Source organism: Homarus americanus, unplaced genomic scaffold (assembly GCF_018991925.1).
Source record: "Homarus americanus isolate GMGI-L3 unplaced genomic scaffold, GMGI_Hamer_2.0 scaffold46583, whole genome shotgun sequence".
Lineage (NCBI taxonomy): Eukaryota > Metazoa > Arthropoda > Malacostraca > Decapoda > Nephropidae > Homarus > Homarus americanus.
This window is the reverse complement of record NW_024731675.1, coordinates 498,392-518,624: the sequence shown is the minus strand read 5'-3', so window position 1 is coordinate 518,624 and position 20,233 is coordinate 498,392. Positions and strand designations below refer to the sequence as shown.

General features: G+C 46.0%; 1 protein-coding gene across 2 annotated transcripts in view; it reads right to left on the bottom strand.

Annotated features, from left to right (window-relative positions):
* The window catches only part of LOC121867697 (1-phosphatidylinositol 4,5-bisphosphate phosphodiesterase epsilon-1-like), a 47,914-nt gene extending 38,814 nt beyond the window's left edge, over nucleotides 1-9,100 (bottom strand). The window contains exons 1-2 of one of the 2 annotated variants that reach the window (XM_042367717.1): nucleotides 8,978-9,079; nucleotides 8,132-8,245 (exon numbers count right to left, since the gene is read on the bottom strand). Coding sequence is in view for 1 of the 2 variants with exons in the window: in XM_042367716.1 (XP_042223650.1) it covers nucleotides 8,978-9,018 (41 nt within the window). In the remaining variant the exon portion in view is untranslated. Of the gene's footprint in view, nucleotides 1-8,131; nucleotides 8,246-8,977 lie in introns of both variants that reach the window. The other variant, XM_042367716.1, reaches the window with a different exon arrangement.
* Between the last annotated feature and the right edge of the window lie 11,133 nt (nucleotides 9,101-20,233).

Below are 20,233 nucleotides of genomic sequence, written 5' to 3'. Positions count from 1 at the left end.
ATGTTTTCTGAGAAATGATTCGAGTCTCTGTAAAAGGAGAGAGAGAGAGAGAGAGAGAGAGAGAGAGAGAGATCCTCATAGTAATGGTTTGTCTATGTTAGTCTTGTGGTATGGCATCTAGCACAAACCTAACCTAACCACCAACCTAACCTAACCTAGCCCCTACCTTACCTAACCTAACCTAGCCCCACCTTACCTAACCTAACCTAGCCCCACCTTAACCTAACCTAACTTAGCCCCACCTTAACCTAACCTAACCTAGCCCCACCCAACCTAACCTAGCCCCACCTTAACCTAACCTAACTAACCCCACCTTAACCTAACCTAACCCTTAACCTAACAACTTAACCCCACCTAACCTAACTTAACCCCAGTAATTAAACATAAATAAAAAAGAATTATTTTATATCAACGTCTCCATCAACGCTGGTCAATGTTGCCAACTGTCCACGTCAAAAAAAACGGATTCTGGCATGTAGTCCCAAGAGGTGTTTTATTTTGATGGCAATTGGCACCACTGTTGTTTATAAATAATGTGTCCATGCTGTAACACACACACACACACACACACACACACACACACACACACACACACACACACACAGAGTATAAACCTACACAGGAATAGTTCAACACAGACAGGTAAAGGTCAAGGTAATCAAGGAAGCCAATTATCGATTACCACACCTGTTGAGCAACCACGTGGCACATTTGTCATACTATATTACACCTGACATGACTATCATACTATGGTACACCTGTCATACTATGGTACACCTGTCATCGTGGTACACCTGTCATAATATGGTACACCTGTCATACTATGGTACACCTGTTATACTATGGTACACCTGTCATCGTGGTACACCTGTCATACTATGGTACACCTGTCATATCGTGGTACACCTGTCATACTATGGTACACCTGTCATACTATGGTACACCTGTCAATGTGGTACACCTGTCTTACTATGGTACACCTGTCTTACTATGGTACACCTGTCATACTATGGTACACCTGTCATATCGTGGTATACATGTCATACTATGGTACACCTGTCTTACTATGGTACACCTGTCTTACTATGGTACACCTGTCATACTATGGTACACCTGTCATATCGTGGTACACATGTCATACTATGGTACACCTGTTATATTATGGTACACCTGTCATATCGTGGTACACATGTCATACTATGGTACACCTGTCATACTATGGTACACCTGTCATACACACCTGTCATATCGTGGTACACATGTCATACTATGGTACACCTGTCATACTGTACACCTGTCATATTGTGGCACACCTGTCATATTGTGGCACACCTGTCAAATTGTGGTACACCTGTCATACTGTGGTACACCTGTCATTGTGGCACACCTGTCATATCGGGGTACACCTGTCATACTATGGTACACCTGTCATACTATGGTACACCTGTCATACTGTGGTACACCTGTCATATCGTGGTACACATGTCATACTATGGTACACCTGTCATATCGTGGTACACATGTCATACTGTGGTACACCTGTCATACTGTGGTACACCTGTTATACTATGGTACACCTGTCATATCGTGGTACACATGTCATACTATGGTACACCTGTCATACTGTGGTACACCTGTCATATTGTGGCACACCTGTCATATTGTGGCACACCTGTCATACTGTGGCACCGCGCATAGGCACATCTGTCATATTGTGGTACACCTGTCATATTGTGGTACACCTGTCATATTGTGGCACACCTGTCATATTATGGTACACTTGTCATATTGTGGTACATCTGTCATACTATGGTACACCTGTCATAGCACTCATATTGTGGTACACCTGTACATAGTGGTACACCTGTCATATTGTGGCACACCTGTCATATTGTGGCACACCTGTCATAGTGGTACACCTGTCATGTGTCACCTGTCATATTGTGGTACACCTGTAATATTGTGGTACACCTGTCATATTGTGGTAATACTGTAATATTGGGTACACCTGTCATTATCATTAAACAAAATATATCCAATTTTACTAATACTACCACAACTACCACTACCAATAACTACCACACCACTACCACAACTACCACCACTACCACAACCACTAACCACTACCACAACTCACCACAACTACCACCACTACCACCACTACCAACTACCACAACCACCACCACTACCACAACCACTACCACTACCATAACTACCACCAACTACCACCACTACCACAACTACCACCACTACCAATAACCACCACCACCACCACCACAACCACAACCCTACCACCCACCACCACAACTCCACCACAACTACCACCACCACCACCACAACCACCACCACAACTACACAACCACCACAACTACAACCACAACAACCACAACTACAACCACAACTACCACCACCACCACCGCAACTACAACCACCACCACCACAACTACAACAACCACACCTCTACAACCACTATTAGTACTGGTAATTAAAAAAGAAAAGAGGAGAAGAGAGAGAGAGAGTAATTAAGACATTTTAGACTTAGTAGAATCAGTCATATAAATTAGACTTAGACATTGGACTTGACACACACACACACACACACACACACACACACACACACACACACACACACACACACACACGTGAGGTCCCTCCCTAACACCATCTGTGAGGGAATTACTACACCACGTGAGGCCTCCTCATAACACCATCTGTGAGGGAATTACGACACCACGTGAGGTCCCTCCTAACACCATCTGTGAGGGAATTACTGTGAGGTCCCTCATAACACCATCTGTGAGGGAATTACGACACCACGTGAGGTCCCTCCTAACACCATCTGTGAGGGAATTACTCACACCACGTGAGGCCCCCTCATAACACCATCTGTGAGGGAATTACGACACCACACGGAGTCCCTCCTAACACCATCTTGTGAGGAATTACTACACCACGAGGCCCCTCATAACACCATCTGTGAGGGAATTACGACACCACGTGAGGTCCCTCCTAACACCATCTGTGAGGGAATTACTACACCACGTGAGGCCCCTATAACACCATCTGTGAGGAATTACGACACCACGTGAGGTCCCTCCTAACACCATCTGTGAGGGAATACTACACCACGTGAGGCCCCTCATAACACCATCTGTGAGGGAACTACTAGACCACGTAGGCCCCTCATAACACCATCTGAGCCACTCCCCACCCATCTGTGAGGAATTACTACACCACGTGAGGCCCTCATAACACCATCGAGGGAATTACGACACCACGAGGTCCCCCATAACACCATCTGTGAGGGAACTACTACACCACGTGAGGCCTCATAACACCATCTGTGAGGGAATTACGACACCACGTGAGGCCCCTCATAACACCATCTGTGAGGAAGTACTACACCACGTGAGGCCCCCATAACACCATCTGTGAGGGAACTACTACACACGTGAGGCCCTCATAACACCATCTGTGAGGTAATTACTACACCACGTGAGGCCCCTCATAACACCATCTGAGGGAACTACTACACCACGTGAGTTCCCTCCTAACACCATCTGTGAGGGAGTTACTACACTACGAGTTTGCTGTTCAACACCTACATTAATCTGTATGTTCACTGTATGTTCCTTTACCTTTCTCTAATGAAGGCTTTTGTTAAACCACCAATGTATGTAATAAGTCATTTATGTCCAATGTATATTTTCAGCCCTCGGGCTGCAGAACTTTTTCAATAAACCGTTAATTATTACATAATATACATATATTATTATCACACACACACACACACACACACACACACACACACACACACACAGGAGATATAATACATAAATACAGTACATATACATACATACATAAACAGCACACAATTATATATATATATATATACACACACACCTGTACATTACAAGACAAATGGGTCCCAGTCCCATGGGCCCAGTCCTAATGGGCTCCAGGGCCCAGTCCGACCACCACCACCCAGTCCCAGGTCCCAGTCCCAGGCCACCACCACCCAAAACCCCCACAACACCACCCAACCCAGTCCCAGGGCCCCAGTCCCAGGGCCCCAGACCACGGGTCCCAGTCCCAGGGCCCCAGTCCCATGGTCCCAGTCCCAGGGCCCAGTCCCAAGGCAGTCCCACGGCCCCATACAGCAGTCCCAGCCCCACACAAGTCCAGTCCAGTAGTCCCAGTCCCAGGGCCCAGTCCCAATGGCTCCCAGTCCCACTCCCAGTCAGGGCCCCGAGGCCAGTCCCACCAACTAATGGGTCCCAGTCCCACGCCCAGTCCGGCCCATCCGGTCCCAGTCCCACGCCACACCACCAACCAACCACCACCACCGGCCCAGTACTAATGGTCCCAGTCCCAATGGGCCCCAGTCCCAGTGGGTCCCAGTCCCAATGGGCCCCAGTCCCAGGCTCCAGTCCAATGGGTCCCAGTCCCAAGCACCCCACCACCAGCTAATGGGTCCCAGTCCTAATGGGCCCCAGTCCTAATGGGCCCAGTCCTAATGGGTCCCAGTCCTAATGGGCCCCAGTACTAATGGGCTCCAGTCCTAATGGGCCCCAGTACTAATGGCTCCCAGTCCTAATGGCTCCCAGTCCTAATGGGCCCCAGGTGTAACAGGTCCCAACCTATCGGGCCCCAGTGGATATTAGTCCCCACAGTACCCTAAGGACTGGGGCCCATTAGAACTTGTGCCTATTAAGCCTGGGGCCGATTAAAACTGGTGCCTATTAAGCCTGGGGCCCATTAGACACCATGAACACAGACAAACAGACAACAAGAAAATAGGGAAATTGGTAAATGAGACGTAAAATAAGTTAAAGAAAAATAGATAAATAGCTGTAGTAAAATAGGAAGTAACAAGTTATTAATAGTTAAATAGGGATATACTTAAATAGGTGAAGAGTCAAATAGTCATGAAATATGGTCTAAAAACTGTATGGGGTTTAGTAGTTTCGTGATATAGGGAGAAATAGGAACATAGAGATATAGAAGGAAGGAAGGAAGGAAGAGGGAAGGAAGGAAGGAAGGAAGAGGGAAGGAAGGAAGGAAGAACCTCACTCTGTTAATGACAATGAAAACACACACAGAAAAAATACATCAGGTTAACGAGGTCAAGACGGCGGCCATTACTCCACGAAGACCCCGTTTACGACAACCAGGAGTAGGGGAGGGAAGCAACAGGGGGCAACAGAGTGTCTTATAACCCGTTAACAGTACTGTTGGTCACGTCCTAAGGCATTATTACAGTATATTATAGCCATTTATTATATATATAGTAACTCACCTTTTAGAAATTATATTGTAATAATAATAATAATAATAATAATAATAATAATAATAATAATAATAATAATAATAATAATAATAATAATAATAATAATAATAATAATAATAATAATAATAATAACAATAATAATAATAATAATAATAATAATAATAATAATAATAATAATAATAATAATAAGGTATCTTATTAATATAAATTACATCTTACTGAGGAATTTTTTTTGTGTTATTGAGAGAATCCGGCTGTCACATCCGGCTTTTTTTATATCCGGCGCTGTCACTCAGTCACTTCATATCCGGCTCTGTCACACTCGGCTTTTTTTATATACGGCTTTTAAATTTCCGGCTTTATTTCAGCCGGCTCATTACGTTAACATGTTGGCCAGCACTTGACTACAGTACAGTAGAGTAGGTCACAATGCAGTAGGTCACAGTACAGTAGGTCACAGTACAGTAGGTCACAGTAGAGTAGGTCACAGTAGAGTAGGTCACAATACAGTAGGTCACAGTAGAGTAGGTCACAGTAGAGTAGGTCACAGTACAGTAGGTCACAGTACAGTAGGTCACAGTACAGTAGGTCACAGTACAGTAGGTCGCAGTAGGTAGGTTACAGTACAGTAGGTTGTACAGTAGGTCACAGTACAGTAGGTCACAGTACAGTAGGTCACAGTACAGTAGGTCATCAGTAAAGTGGGTCTAGTACAGTAGGTCACAGTACAGTAGGTCTGGTACAGTAGGTCACAGTACAGTGGTCACAGTACAGTGGGTCACAGTACAGTAGGTCACAGTACAGTAGGCCACAGTAGGTCACAGTACTGTGGGTCACAGTACAGTGGGTCACAGTAAGTGGGTCCAGTACAGTAGATCACAGTACAGTAGGTCACAGTAGGTCACAGTAGAGTGAGTCACGGTAAGGAGTAGGTCACAGTAGAGTAGGTCACAGTAATGGGTCACAGTGAGTAGGTCACAGTACAGATCACAGTGCAGTAGGTCACAGTACGTGGGTCACAGTACAGTAGGTCTGTAGAGTGAATCACAGTACAGTAGGTCACAGTACAGTAGGTCACAGTACAGTAGGTCACAGTACAGTAGGTCACAGTACAGTAGGTCACGGTACAGTGGTCAAGAATTACAGACAGTAGGTCACAGTAGAGTGGGTCACAGTAGAGTGGGTCACAGTACAGTGGGTCACAGTACAGTGGGTCACAGTACAGTAGGTCACAGTACAGTAGATTGCAGTTGAGTAGGTCACAGTACAGTAAGTCACAGTACAGTAGGCCACAGTACAGTAGGTGACAGTACAGTAGGTGACAGTACAGTAGGTGACAGTACAGTAGGTGACAGTACAGTAGGTCACAGTACAGTAGAAGTCACAGTACGGTAGGCCACAGTACAGTAGGTCTGGTACAGTAGGTCACAGTAGGTCACAGTCAGATAAGTCACAGTACAGTAGGCCACAGTACAGTGAATGCAGTACAGTAGGTCACAGTACAGTAGGTCACAGTACAGTAGGTCACAGTACAGTAGGTCACAGTACAGTAAGTCAGTACAGTGGGCCACAGTACAGTAGACCCAGACAGTAGGTCACAGTACAGTAGGTCACAGTACAGTAGAGTCACAGTACAGCAGGTCACAGTACAGTAGGTCACAGTACAGTAGGTCACAGTACAGTAGGTCACAGTACAGTAGGTCACAGTACAGTAGGTCACAGTACAGTAAGTCACAGTACCATTGGGCCACAGTACAGTGGGTCACAGTATAGTAGGTCACAGTACAGTAGGTCACAGTACAGTGGTCACAGTACAGTAGGTCACAGTACAGTAAGTCACAGTACAGTAAGTCACAGTATAGTAGGCCACAGTACAGTAGGTCACAGTACAGTAGGTCACAGTACAGTAAGTCACAGTGCAGTAGGTCACAGTACAGTAGGTCTGGTGAGTAGGTCACAGTACAGTAGGCCACAGTACAGTAGGTCACAATTACAGTGTCACGGTACAGTGGGTGCAGTACAGTAGGTCACAGTGGCCACAGTACAGTAAGTCACAGTACAGTAGGTCACAGTACAGTAGGTGACAGTACAGTAGGCACAGTACAGTAAGTCACGTACAGTAGGTGACAGTACAGTAGGTGACAGTACAGTAGGTGACAGTACAGTAAGTCACAGTACAGTAGGTCTGGTACAGTGAGGTTACAGTACAGTAGGCCACAGTACAGTAAGTCACAGTACAGTAGGTCACAGTACAGTAGGTCACAGTACAGTAGGTCACAGTACAGTAGGCCACAGTACAGTAAGTCACAGTACAGTAGGTCACAGTGAGTAGGTCACAGTACAGTAGGTCACAGTACAGTAGGCCACAGTACAGTAGGTGACAGTACAGTAGGTGACAGTACAGTAAGTCACAGTATAGTAGGTCACAGTACAGTAGGTCACAGTACAGTAGGTCACAGTACAGTAGGCCACAGTACAGTAAGTCACAGTACAGTAGGTCACAGTACAGTGGTCACAGTACAGTAGGTCACAGTACAGTAGGTCACAGTACAGTAGGCCACAGTACAGTGATCACAGTACAGTAGGTGACAGTACAGTAGGTGACAGTACAGTAGGTACAGTAGGTGCAGTACAGTAGTCCACAGTATGATGGGTTACAGTACAGTAGGTCAGTGTAATGTTATCCTGCACACTGATGGTTGAGTAACTCTGCGCTGTACGGTAACACACACACTATGCTATAGGTGTAATAACAACACCGTTTAATACAGTAAAGAACAAGACACCATCAATAAGAGGTGGTGGGGGGGGGGGACATGCACGACACTGTACCCAACACACCTGTTTGACACTATCCTTCACGTGTCCCAGCAGGCAGATGGCACGGTCGAGACACATTTGCGAGACACTGGCTAGCACCTGTCCTGCGAGACAGGTGGCGCGCCCAAAGCACACCTGTGAGAGACAAGCCAAGAGCTGCCTCAGTACGCAGGTGCACACACCCCCTCCCTCCCGCCCCTTGTCCTGCCTCATGGACCGACACAACACCACACCCTGTGTCAGTGTACCACCATCTACTACCGGTGTCACACCTTGTGTCAGTTCAGCACCCTCTATTCCCTGTGTCACACCTTGTGTCAGTCCAGCATCATCTACTACCTGTGCCACACCTTGTGTCAGTTCATCACCATGTACTTCCTGTGCCACACCTTGTGTAAGTTCATCACCATGTATTTAACGTGTCACACCTTGTGTCAGGTCATCTCCATGTACTTCCTGTGTCACACCTTGTGTCAGTTCATCACCATGTACTTCCTGTGTCACACCTTGTGTCAGTTCATCACCATGTACTTCCTGTGTCACACCTTGTGTAAGTTCATCACCATGTACTTCCTGTGTCACACCTTGTGTCAGTTCATCACGTACCTTCTGTGTCACCTTTGTGTCAGTTCATCACCATGTACTTCCTGTGTCACACCTTGTGTCAGTTCATCACCATGTACTTCCTGTGTCACACCTTGTGTCAGTTCATCACCATGTACTTCCTGTGCCACACCTTGTGTCAGTTCATCACCATGTACTACTTGTTCCACACCATGTGTCACACCATGTAATAGAGCAGCACGTAATCTAGCCACACAGACAACAACAACAACAACAACACGAGCTGTTTAGTGACACACTGACCTTTCCGTTGTGCTGTGTCTGTGGAGGGAGATAGTCTCCATGGTTGGCTGTGGGCGTGGGGAGGAGTGGGTGTGTGGAGGAGGTGGTGGTGGAGGAAGGGGGTGGTGGTGGTGGCGGGTGGTGGTAGGGAGGTGGTGGTAGAGGCGTGTGTGGTGGTGGTGGAGGAAGGGGTGGTGGTGGTGGCGGGTGGTGGTAGGGAGGAGGTGGTGGTGAGCGTGTGTGGTGGTGGTGGAGGACTCACTATTGGCTACACTAAAACTAAAGGTATGATCACGAGCAGGGAAGGCGGCGGGCAGACTAACAAGGGCTGGGGTCGGGGAGTGGGCGTGCGTAGGGGTGGGTGCGGGCGTCAGGGTGTGGGTGGCGTGGGTGGAGGACGGAACCAGGTTTTGGGCGGAGGTGGGAGGGTTAGGAGGGGCCCAAGTTTCTTCAATCCTCAGCTGTATGCAGGCCAGGGATGCAGCTTCCTCCTTACTGCAAGCCAGCTCACCGCTCACCACCAGCTGTTGTAACTGTGAACCAGAGAAACATTATTGTATTTAGCGAACACTTAACGAGAGAAATATACTGTACTACTGAACACTTAATGAGAGAAATATACTGTACTACTGAACACTTAACGGGAGAAATATACTGTACTACTGAACACTTAACGAGAGAAAAACCTGTAAATTTAACACCGTAGACATAAACTCGCTCACTGAAGACTGGTGACCACACTCCTACACCACACACGTCCTGGAGCTGTTTTCTTTAACCTAACACTGTCAGGGTGCGTTTGTGTTGGTCCGGGGTATAATGCTCAAGTGAAGACGCGACCCTAAGGCTTAAGGATTTCAATTTCAACCAACCATCCCAGTCTCTGCTTTGCCCTGCCCTTGTTAAACTCAACTTGGTTTTTCCGGACACTGTAGCATATTCTTAACATGCCGATAGAGCGCCACATTATTCAAGACCTCTTAATCTATTCATGGTGTCTGATCAAAGCGCCCACGTTTATTTTTTAACCATACAGGCTAACCTAACCTAACCTAACCTAACCTATACCAACAAAACCTTGCCTAACCTAACCAAACCAACCTAATCTAACCAACGTTGTTTCCAGTGTAATTTCAATAAATACGCTTACTATAGGTAATGGGAGAGAGAGAGAGAGAGAATGAAATAATAATAATAATAATAATAATATTTAATTTATAATCAGTATCTCTCTCTCTCTCTCTCTCTCTCTCTCTCGGTAACCTCGGCCAGGTGATCTCCGTATCAACCCCAGAAATCAGGCCAAACGTGCCTGGGTGAGACCTGATGATACCTGCAGGTCATGTTGTAGTAGTAGTGGTAGCTATAGCGCAGGAGGTGGGCGCTCGGGCTACGTTACCGATAAGGGCAAATGGTTTCAGTCTCAATAAACAAGAATTTACAGATGCCATTGCTCTAAGGTACGGTCGGCCAGTAGAAGGTTTGCCCTCCCAATGCGTGTGTGGCTCTTCCTATGACGTCGATCACGCCATGGTGTGCAGAGGAGGCTTCATATGCATGAGGCATGACAGTAAGGGACCTCACAGCAAATATGTTGAAGGAAATCTCGGGACGTCATGGTAGAACCGAACCCTCCACTGGATCAGATCTTCCAACATAGGACTTCAAACACATCTAACGAAGCCCGTGTTGACGTCAGTGCTCGAGGATTCTGGACGCGGGGACAGCGAGCTTTCTTCGACATCAGGATTTTGATCCCATGGCCGTATGTCACCGTAACCTAGCTCTCGATGCTGCACATAGGAGGAACGAGAACGACAAGATAAGGGCATATGGGAGAGAATTGAGAAACGTTGATCAAGGCAGCTTCACTCCTCTAGTGTTCACAACCTCTGGTGGGATGGGACCAAGTGCAAGATGTTTCTACGCCAGACTCATGGGCTGATCTCCGAACGAAGCAGCAGCCCAGAGTTATGTTACAGCCTGGATGAGATGTCGACTGTCCTTCTCCTCCTTAGAGCGGCTTTGCTCTGCCTCAGGAACGAGAGCATCTGGCCCAAAGCCGACAACTGCTGCAGATATTGACTATGGCTACAGTCACTGAATGCCTCACAGATCTGCGGCTCAACCAACTACAGATAGGATAGTTACTTATGTATTAGGATATTTAATATTAAGGTAATAAAATGGCGGCGAAGGTGTGGCTATTGGGGAGGCTGGGCCACGTTAAAAAAGTAGTAGTAGTAGTAGTAGTAGTAGTAGTAGTAGTAGTAGTAGTAGTAGTAGAAAAGTAGTAGAGTATATATATATAGTAGTAAAGATAGTAGTAGTAAAGTATATAGTAGTAGTAGTAGGTGTTATAAGAGGTGTTCACAACTTAAGAACAACATGGGTGGTGTTTGTTCGTGGTCGGTGTTGGGAGGATTACCACGAACAAGTCTAGAGGCCTATTTGTTTTTCTGGTGATTCGAACTTTCCAAACTCGCCCATAACTTTCGCCCCATAATAACTCGCCCCATAATAACTCGCCCATAATAACTCGCCCCATAATAGGTTGGGTTAGGTTAGGTTAGGTTAGGTTAGGTTAGGTTAGCGTTGATTGGTGTCAGGTTAGTGTTGTGTCAGGTTAGTGTTGTGTCAGGTTAGTGTTGTGTTAGGTTAGTGTTGTGTCAGGTTAGTGTTGTGTTAGTTAGGTTAGTGTTAGGTTAGTGTCAGGTTAGTGTTGTGTTAGGTTGGGAGTTAGGTTGGGTTGAGTGTCAGGTTGTGTTGTGTCAGGTTAGTGTTTGTGTCAGGTTAGTGTCAGGTTAGTGTTGTCAGGTTAGTGTTGTGTCAGGTTAGTGTCAGGTTAGTGTTGTGTCAGGTTAGTGTTGTGTCAGGTTAGTGTCAGGTTAGTGTTGTGTCAGGTTAGTGTTGTGTCAGGGTTAGTGTTGTGGGTTAGGTTAGTGTTAGGTTAGTGTTGTGTTAGGTTAGGTTAGTGTTGGGTTAGTGTTGTGTTAGGTTAGGTTAGTGTTAGGTTGGTGTCAGGTTAGTGTTGTGTTAGGTTAGGTTAGGTTAGTGTTGTGTTAGGTTGGGTTAGGTTAGGTTAGGTTGAGTTGGGTTAGGTTAGGTTAGTGTTGTGTTAGGTTAGGTTAGTGTTAGGTTAGTGTCAGGTTAGTGTTGTGTCAGGTTAGTGTTGTGTCAGGTTAGTGTTGTTAGGTTAGTGTTGTGTCGGGTTAGTGTTGTGTTAGGTTAGGTTAGTGTTAGGTTAGTGTCAGGTTAGTGTTGTGTTAGGTTAGGTTAGGTTAGGTTAGCGTCAGGTTAGTGTTGTGTCAGGTTAGTGTTGTGTCAGGTTAGTGTTGTGTTAGGTTAGTGTTGTGTCAGGTTAGTGTTGTGTTAGGTTAGGTTAGTGTTGGGTTGGTGTCAGGTTAGTGTTGTGTTAGGTTAGGTTGGGTTAGGTGGCGTCAGGTTAGTGTTGTGTCAGGTTAGTGTTGTGGGTTGGGTTGGTGTTGGGTTAGTGTCAGGTTAGTGTTGTGTTGGTTGTTGGTTAGGTTAGCGTCAGGTTAGTGTTGTGTCAGGTTAGTGTTGTGTTAGGTTAGGTTAGGTTAGGTTAAGGTTAGGTTAGTTAGGTTAGGTTAGGTTAGGTTAGGTTAGGTTAGCGTCAGTTAGTGTTGGGTTAGTGTCAGGTTAGTGTTGTGTTAGGTTAGTGTTGTGTTAGTTAGGTTAGTGTCAGGTTAGTGTTGTGTTAGGTTAGTGTTGTGTTAGGTTAGGTTAGTGTCAGGTTAGTGTTGTGTCAGGTTAGTGTTGTGTTAGGTTGGGTTAGTGTCAGGTTAGTGTTGTGTCAGGTTAGTGTTGTGTTAGGTTAGTTAGTGTCAGGTTAGTGTTGTGTTAGGATAGTGTTGTGTTAGGTTAGGTTAGTGTCAGGTTAGTGTTGTGTCAGGTTAGTGTTGTGTTAGGTTAGTTAGTGTCAGGTTAGTGTTGTGTTGGTTAGTGTTGTGTTAGGTTGTGTTAGGGTTAGTGTTGTGTCAGGTTAGTGTTGTGTTAGGTTAGGTTAGTGTCGTGTTAGTGTTGTGTTAGGTTAGTGTTGTGTTAGGTTAGGTTAGTCGGTTAGTGTTGTGTCAGGTTAGTGTTGTGTTAGGTTAGGTTAGTGTCAGGTTAGTGTTGTGTTAGGTTGTGTTGTGTTAGGTTAGGTTAGTGTCAGGTTAGTGTTGTGTCAGGTTAGTGTTGTGTTAGGTTAGGGTTAGTGTCAGGTTAGTGTTGTGTCAGGTTAGTGTTGTGTTAGGTTAGGTTAGTGTCAGGTTAGTGTTGTGTCAGGTTAGTGTTGTGTTGTTAGGTTAGTGTCAGGTTAGTTGTGTCAGGTTAGTGTTGTGTCAGGTTAGTGTTGTGTTAGGGTTAGGTTAGTGTCAGGTTAGTGTTGTGTCAGGTTGTGTTGTGTTAGGTTAGGTTAGTGTCAGTTAGTGTAGGTTGTGTGGTAGTTAGTGCAGTTAGTGTTGTGTCAGGTTAGTGTTGTGTTAGGTTAGGTTAGTGCGTGTGTGTGTCAGGTTAGTGTTGTCAGGTTAGTGTTGTGTTAGGTTAGGTTAGTGTCAGGTTAGTGTTGTGTCAGGTTAGTGTTGCGTCAGGTTAGTGTTGTGTTATGTTAGTTAGTGTCAGGTTAGTGTTGTGTCAGGTTAGTGTTGTGTTAGGTTAGGTTAGTGTCAGGTTAGTGTTGTGTTGTGGTTAGTGTTGTGTTAGTTAGGTTAGTGTCAGGTTAGTGTTGTGTCAGGTTAGTGTTGTGTTAGGTTAGGTTAGTGTTGTGTTAGTGTTGTGTCAGTTAGTGTTGTGTTAGGTTAGGTTAGTGTCAGGTTAGTGTTGTGTCAGGTTAGTGCTGTTAGGTTAGTTAGTGTCAGGTTAGTGTTGTGTCAGGTTTAGTGTTGTGTCAGGTTAGTTGTTAGTTAGGTTAGTGTCAGGTTAGTGTTGTGTCAGGTTAGTGTTGTGTTAGGTTAGGTTAGTGTCAGTTAGTGTTGTGTCATTAGTGTTGTGTTAGGTTAGGTTAGTGTCAGGTTAGTGTTGTGTCAGGTTAGTGTTGTGTTAGGTTAGGTTATGTGTCAGGTTAGTGTTGTGTCAGGTTAGTGTTGCGTCAGGTTAGTGTTGTGTTAGGTTAGGTTAGTAGGTTAGTGTTGTGTCAGGTTAGTGTTGTGTCAGGTTAGTGTTGTGTTAGGTTAGTTAGTGTCAGGTTAGTGTTGTGTCAGGTTAGTGTTGTGTTAGGTTAGGTTAAACAATTTCCGCAATGGTAAGTGAACCCCGGCGCTGCATGTTGCCAGATGGGTGATAATGAAGGTCAAGGGAAGAAAGTGATGCTGTAGTGATTGACCAAACTATGAGGGGGGAGGGGGGGGGGGGAGGGGTGGGGGGGGGTTATTTACTTACACCACCTGCCCTGAGCTTGAATGAGAGAGAGAGAGAGAGAGAGAGAGAGAGAGAGAGAGAGAGAGAGAGAGGGTGGTGGTGGTGTAGGAACACACACACACACACACACACACACACACACACACACACACACAACCATTTCCACCTCTCGTGACGTCATAGAGTGGCGGTCAGAGCCAAATGTGACGTCACGACAAATGTTGCCATATAACAGGTTGCAAAATATTGATCATATGGTCGGTTGTCACTACGGCTCGCAATGGCCGGGTGGTCCTACAAACGACCGTCATGGTCTGTACAGGCATCCGTCAGCATTACGTACAGTATGTGCGTCCGTGTGGTGTGTGTGTGTGTGTGTGTACTGTTGGCCTACACACCTCCTCCTTCCTCCTCCCTCTCCTCACTTGTTGCTTTTATTAACTATACGATAAGGTAAAGAATTGTGTGTGTGTGTGTGTGTGTGTGTGTGTGTGTGTGTGTGTGTGTGTGTGTGTGTGTGTGTGTGGTGTGTGTGTGTGTGTGTGTGTGTGTGTGTGGTGTGTGTGTGTGTGTGTGTGTGTGTGTGTGTGTGTGTGTGTGTGTGTGTGTGTGTGTGTGTGTGTGTGTGTGTGTGTGTGTGTGTGTGGGGTGTGTGTGTGTGTGTGTGTGTGTGTGGTGTGTGTGTGTGTGTGTGTGTGTGTGTGTGTGTGTGTGTGTGTGTGGGTGTGTGTGTGTGTGTGTGTGTGTGTGGTGTGTGTGTGTGTGTGTGTGTGTGTGTGTGTGTGTGTGTGTGTGTGTGTGTGTGTGTGTGTGTGTGTGTGGTGTGTGTGTGTGTGTGTGTGTCATAACTGGCCCCGACATGTGCCCCTGATTCACCCTCCCACCCTTCACATCCGGTTTATCACTCAAGACTGATTTAATTAACCTAACCCAACCAAGTCTAACCTAACCTAACCCAACCAAGTCTAACCTAACCCAACCAAGTCTAACTCAACCCAACCAAGTCTAACCTAACCCAACCCAAACCAAGTCTAACCTAACCCAACCAAGTCTAACCTAACCCAACCAAGTCTAACTCAACTAACCCAACCGCCCAATCCCAACCCAACCAAGTCTAACCTAACCCAACCCAACCAAGTCTAACCCAACCTAACCCAACCAAGTTTAACCTAACCTAACCCAACCAAGTCTAACTTAACCTAACCCAAACCAAGTCTAACCTAACCTAACCCAACCAAGTCTAACCTAACCTAACCCAACCAAGTCTAACCTAACCCAACTAAGTCTAACCTAACCCAAACCAAGCAGGATTAGTAAATTTGCAGATGATACCAAAATGGGGAGAGTGATAACTAGACAGTGACTTTGAACACCTTCAAAGAGATCTAGATACCTTATATGAGTGGTCAGTAGACTGGCAAATGAATTTTAATACTGATAAATGCAAGGTACTACAGATAGGGAAGACGAATACAAACGTTATATAAACTAGGTAACACGGAAATAGAAACTCAGTTTAGAAAAAGATCTGTGGTTAGCTGAACGACTTGAAACCTAGGAAAACATGTATTAGCGTTCGCAACAAGGCAAACAGGATTCTTGGGTTCATATTCAGGTCTGTGAGTAACAGAACTGCTGACGTTATCTTGAAACTTTACCTAGCATTAGTGAGGCCACACATGGATTATGCGGTTCAGTTCTGGTGTCCTTATTATAGAATGGACATAGATTCTTTGAGAGAGTACAAAGAAGAATGACAAAAATGATCCATAATATTAGAAACCTTCCATAAGAAGAAAGACTGAAAAGCTTAGGCTTACATTCAGGAGAGGCGTAGAGTTAGGGAGATATGATAGAGGTGTACAAAGGGTAAGTGGATTAACAAGGGTAAAATGGAAGATGTTCTGAAGCTCAGTAATAACGAAATAATAGAACAAAGCTTTAAATTAGATAAATTCCGATTCAGAAAGGATATAGGCAAGCACTGGTTTGCAATAGCAGGATATGGAATAGGCTACCGAGTGCTATAGTAGGATCGGGGACGCTAGGAGCTTCACATATCAAGTTGGATATGGACGTGCTGGGATGGGTGTGAAAGGGATCTGCCCTGTATGGGCCAGTCGGCCTCCTGCAGTATCCCACTTTCTTATGTTCTTATGTTCTTATGTTAAGTCTAACCTAACCCAACCCAACCAAGTCTAACCTAACCCAACCAAGTCTAACCCAACCCAACCTCGCTTTAATTAACACACACACACACACACACACACACACACACACACACACACACACACACACACACACACACCGTATAATGAACCGCCTTTGTTTAGCGCAACAATGTAACCCGGACAATGGGAGGATCCGTGATGATACGGGTCGGAGAGGACCTGGCATACGGGATATAATGAATAAGGAGTCGTTATAATAAGGTTCAGTTTTTATTCAGTATGCAAGGGCTATCACACACACACACACACACACAGACACACACACACACACCAGTCTATTGAGTGGAGTGTAAGTAACGAGGAAGCAGGCAGCAGTTACAACCACCATGAGTATAACCACCACCACCACCACCACCACCACCACCACCACCACCACCACCACCACCCACAACCACAACAACCACCATCACCACTACCACCACTACCACCACCACCACCACAACAACTACTACCACCACCATCACCACTACCACTACTACCACCACCACCACAACCACAACAACCACTCATCACCACTACCACTACTACCACCACCACCACCACCACTACCACCACCACCACACACAACCACCACCACCACCACCACCACCACCACCACCACCACCACCACCACAACCACCACTACCACCACACCACTCACAACCACAACAACCACTATCACCACTACCACCACTACCACCACCACCACCACCACTACCACCACCACCACAACCACCACCACAACCACCACCACCACCACCACCACCACACCACCACCACCACCACTACCACAACCACCACCACAACCACCACCTCACCACTACCACCACTACAACCACCACCACAACCACACCACCCACCACAACCACCACCACAACCACCACCACAACCACCACCCACCACCACCACCATAACCACCACCACCACCATAACCACCACAACCACCACCACAACCACCACCACCAAACACCACCACTTCCACCACTACCAACTCACCATCAATTCCACTACCACTACCACCACCACCACCACCACTCCAACCACTACCACAACCACCACCACCACCACTACCACCACCACAACCACCCACCACCACAACCACCACCACAACCAACCACTACCACCACCACCACCACCATACCACCACCACCACCACCACCTACAACCACCACCACCACCAAACCACCACCACCACCACCACCACCACAAACCACCACCACCACCACAACAAACCACAACAACCACCATCACCACTACCACTACTACCACCACCACTACCACAACAACCATCACACTACCACCATAACAACTACTACCACCACCACACCACTACCCACCACGCGAGGAAGCACCATTAAGAGGCAAGTGTCAGGCAAACAGGTGTTGATAGCTTTAAAAGCCTACTATCAGCAGGTGTACAGTGTTGACACATGCTGGACCCACTGGCTGACGTTCTCTGGCGGACACTCTCTATAAAAATAACAACTGCACGCAACTACACACTCACATGGCACGCAGCTTCACACTCACATAGCCACGCAATTATACACTCACATAGCCACGCAATTACACACTCACATAGCCACGCAATTACACACTCACATAGCCACGCAACTTCACACTCACATAACCACGCAATTACACACCAACGCAACCATCCTGCACAAACCTAACCTAACCTAACCACCTACAGGTACACCCACAGGTACCTCTCTCTCCCCTTCCTCATCTGGGTTCCACCCCATTTCCGTCCATTGTGTAACGACTCTGATGGACCAACTACCACCATTACACACAACTACGCCATTGATAATAACTACGCCATTATTAATAACTATCACCATTACACAACTACGCCATTACACAACTGCGCCATTACACAACTGCGCCATTACACAACTACGCCATTACACAACTACGCTTTTGTTTATCTGTTTTACCATATACGCCACGTTCGTTTTTAGGCCGAATCCACTATATCGAGAGAAAATTTCGTTATATCGAGGTATTTTAGGTTAGGTTAGGTTTGGTGTCAGCCGGAAGTGTTAATAACAGCCTATTATGGTCCCGAATGAGGGGGTGAAAGCTTAGGGTCCCTATTATTATTATTGTTATTATTATTATTATTATTATTATTATTATTATTATTATTATTATTATTATTATTATTATTATTATTATTATTATTATTATTATTATTATTATTATTATTATTATTATTATTATTCCTCCTCTTCTTCTTCCTCCTCTTCTTCCTCCTCCTCCTCTTCCACCTCCTCTTCTTCCACCTCCTCTTCTTCCACCTCCTCTTCTTCCTCTTAGTCTTCCTCTTCCTCCTCTTCCTCTTCCTCCTCTTCTTTTCATCCACGACAGCAAGTCTGACCTTATCGCACCTCACTTAGGCCACTATACCACACCTCCCCTCCCCCCTCCTCCCTCCCCCTCCTCACACTGGCCTACTCAATACACTACCTACGGCAACATGACGCAGAGTGAGACCTCCACCTTTCACCCCGTAAATTACTTGAGGTGGTTTGTGTGGCGATAATGGGTTTAAATGGTGGTGTTTTTAGTTAATTGCGTGATTAGTGTTATTCATAGATGGCGCTACGACTACTACTATTACTACTACGACTTCTACTGCCACTACCACCATTCTATTACCTTAATATTAAATATCCTAATACATATGTAGCTATCCTAGTTGTGTTGAGTTAGTTGAGCCACAGATCTATGAGGCATTCAGTGACTGTTGCCTCATAGTCAGTATCTGCAACTGTTGTCGGCTTTGGGGCCGATGCTCTCGTTCTCCTGAGGCAGAGCAAAGCCGACCTAAGGAGAGAGAAGGACAGTCGATATATCAACCAGGCTGTAACGTAGCTTCTGGGCTGCTGCTTCGGAGATCAACTCCGCGAGTCTGGCGTAGAAACATCTTGCACTTGGGCCCATCCCACCAGAGGTTGTGAACACTAGAGGAGTGAAGCTGCCTTGATCAACATTCTCAATTCTCTCCCCATATGCCCTTCTCTTGTCGTTCTCGTTCCTCCTGTGTGCAGCATCGAGAGCTAAGTTACGGTGACATGCGGCCATGGGATCAAAATATCTTATGTCAAAGAAGGCTCGCTGTCCCCACGTCCAGAATCCTCGAGCACTGACGTCCACACGGGCTTCGTTGGATGTGTTTGAAGTCCTGTGACGGAGGTTCTCACCGTCCAATGGAAGGAGGGTCGGTTCCACCATGACATCACGACAGATTTCCTTCAACATATTTGCTGTGAGGTCCCTTACTTCATCATGCCTCATGCATATGAAGCCCCCTTTCTTGCACACCATGGCGTGATCGACGTCTTAGGAAGAGCCACACACGCATTGGGAGGGCAAACCTTCTACTGGCCGACCGTACCTTAGAGCAATGGCATCTGTAAATTCTCGTTTATTAAGACTGAAACCTTTTGCCCTTATCGGTAACGTAGTTAACCAGTTCGAGGCGCCCACCTCCTGGGCTATAGCTACTTTTTTTTAGATTCTTTGGCAATTCAACCAGGAGCGAACTCGTAACAATGGTTTTAAATTAGACAAATTTAGATTTCGGCGTGAAATTGGTAAACACTGGTTTGGAAACAGAGTAGTGGATGAGTGGAACAAGTTACCAAATATCATCATTAACTCGAATACGCTGAATAGCTTAAAATATAGGTTGGATGCT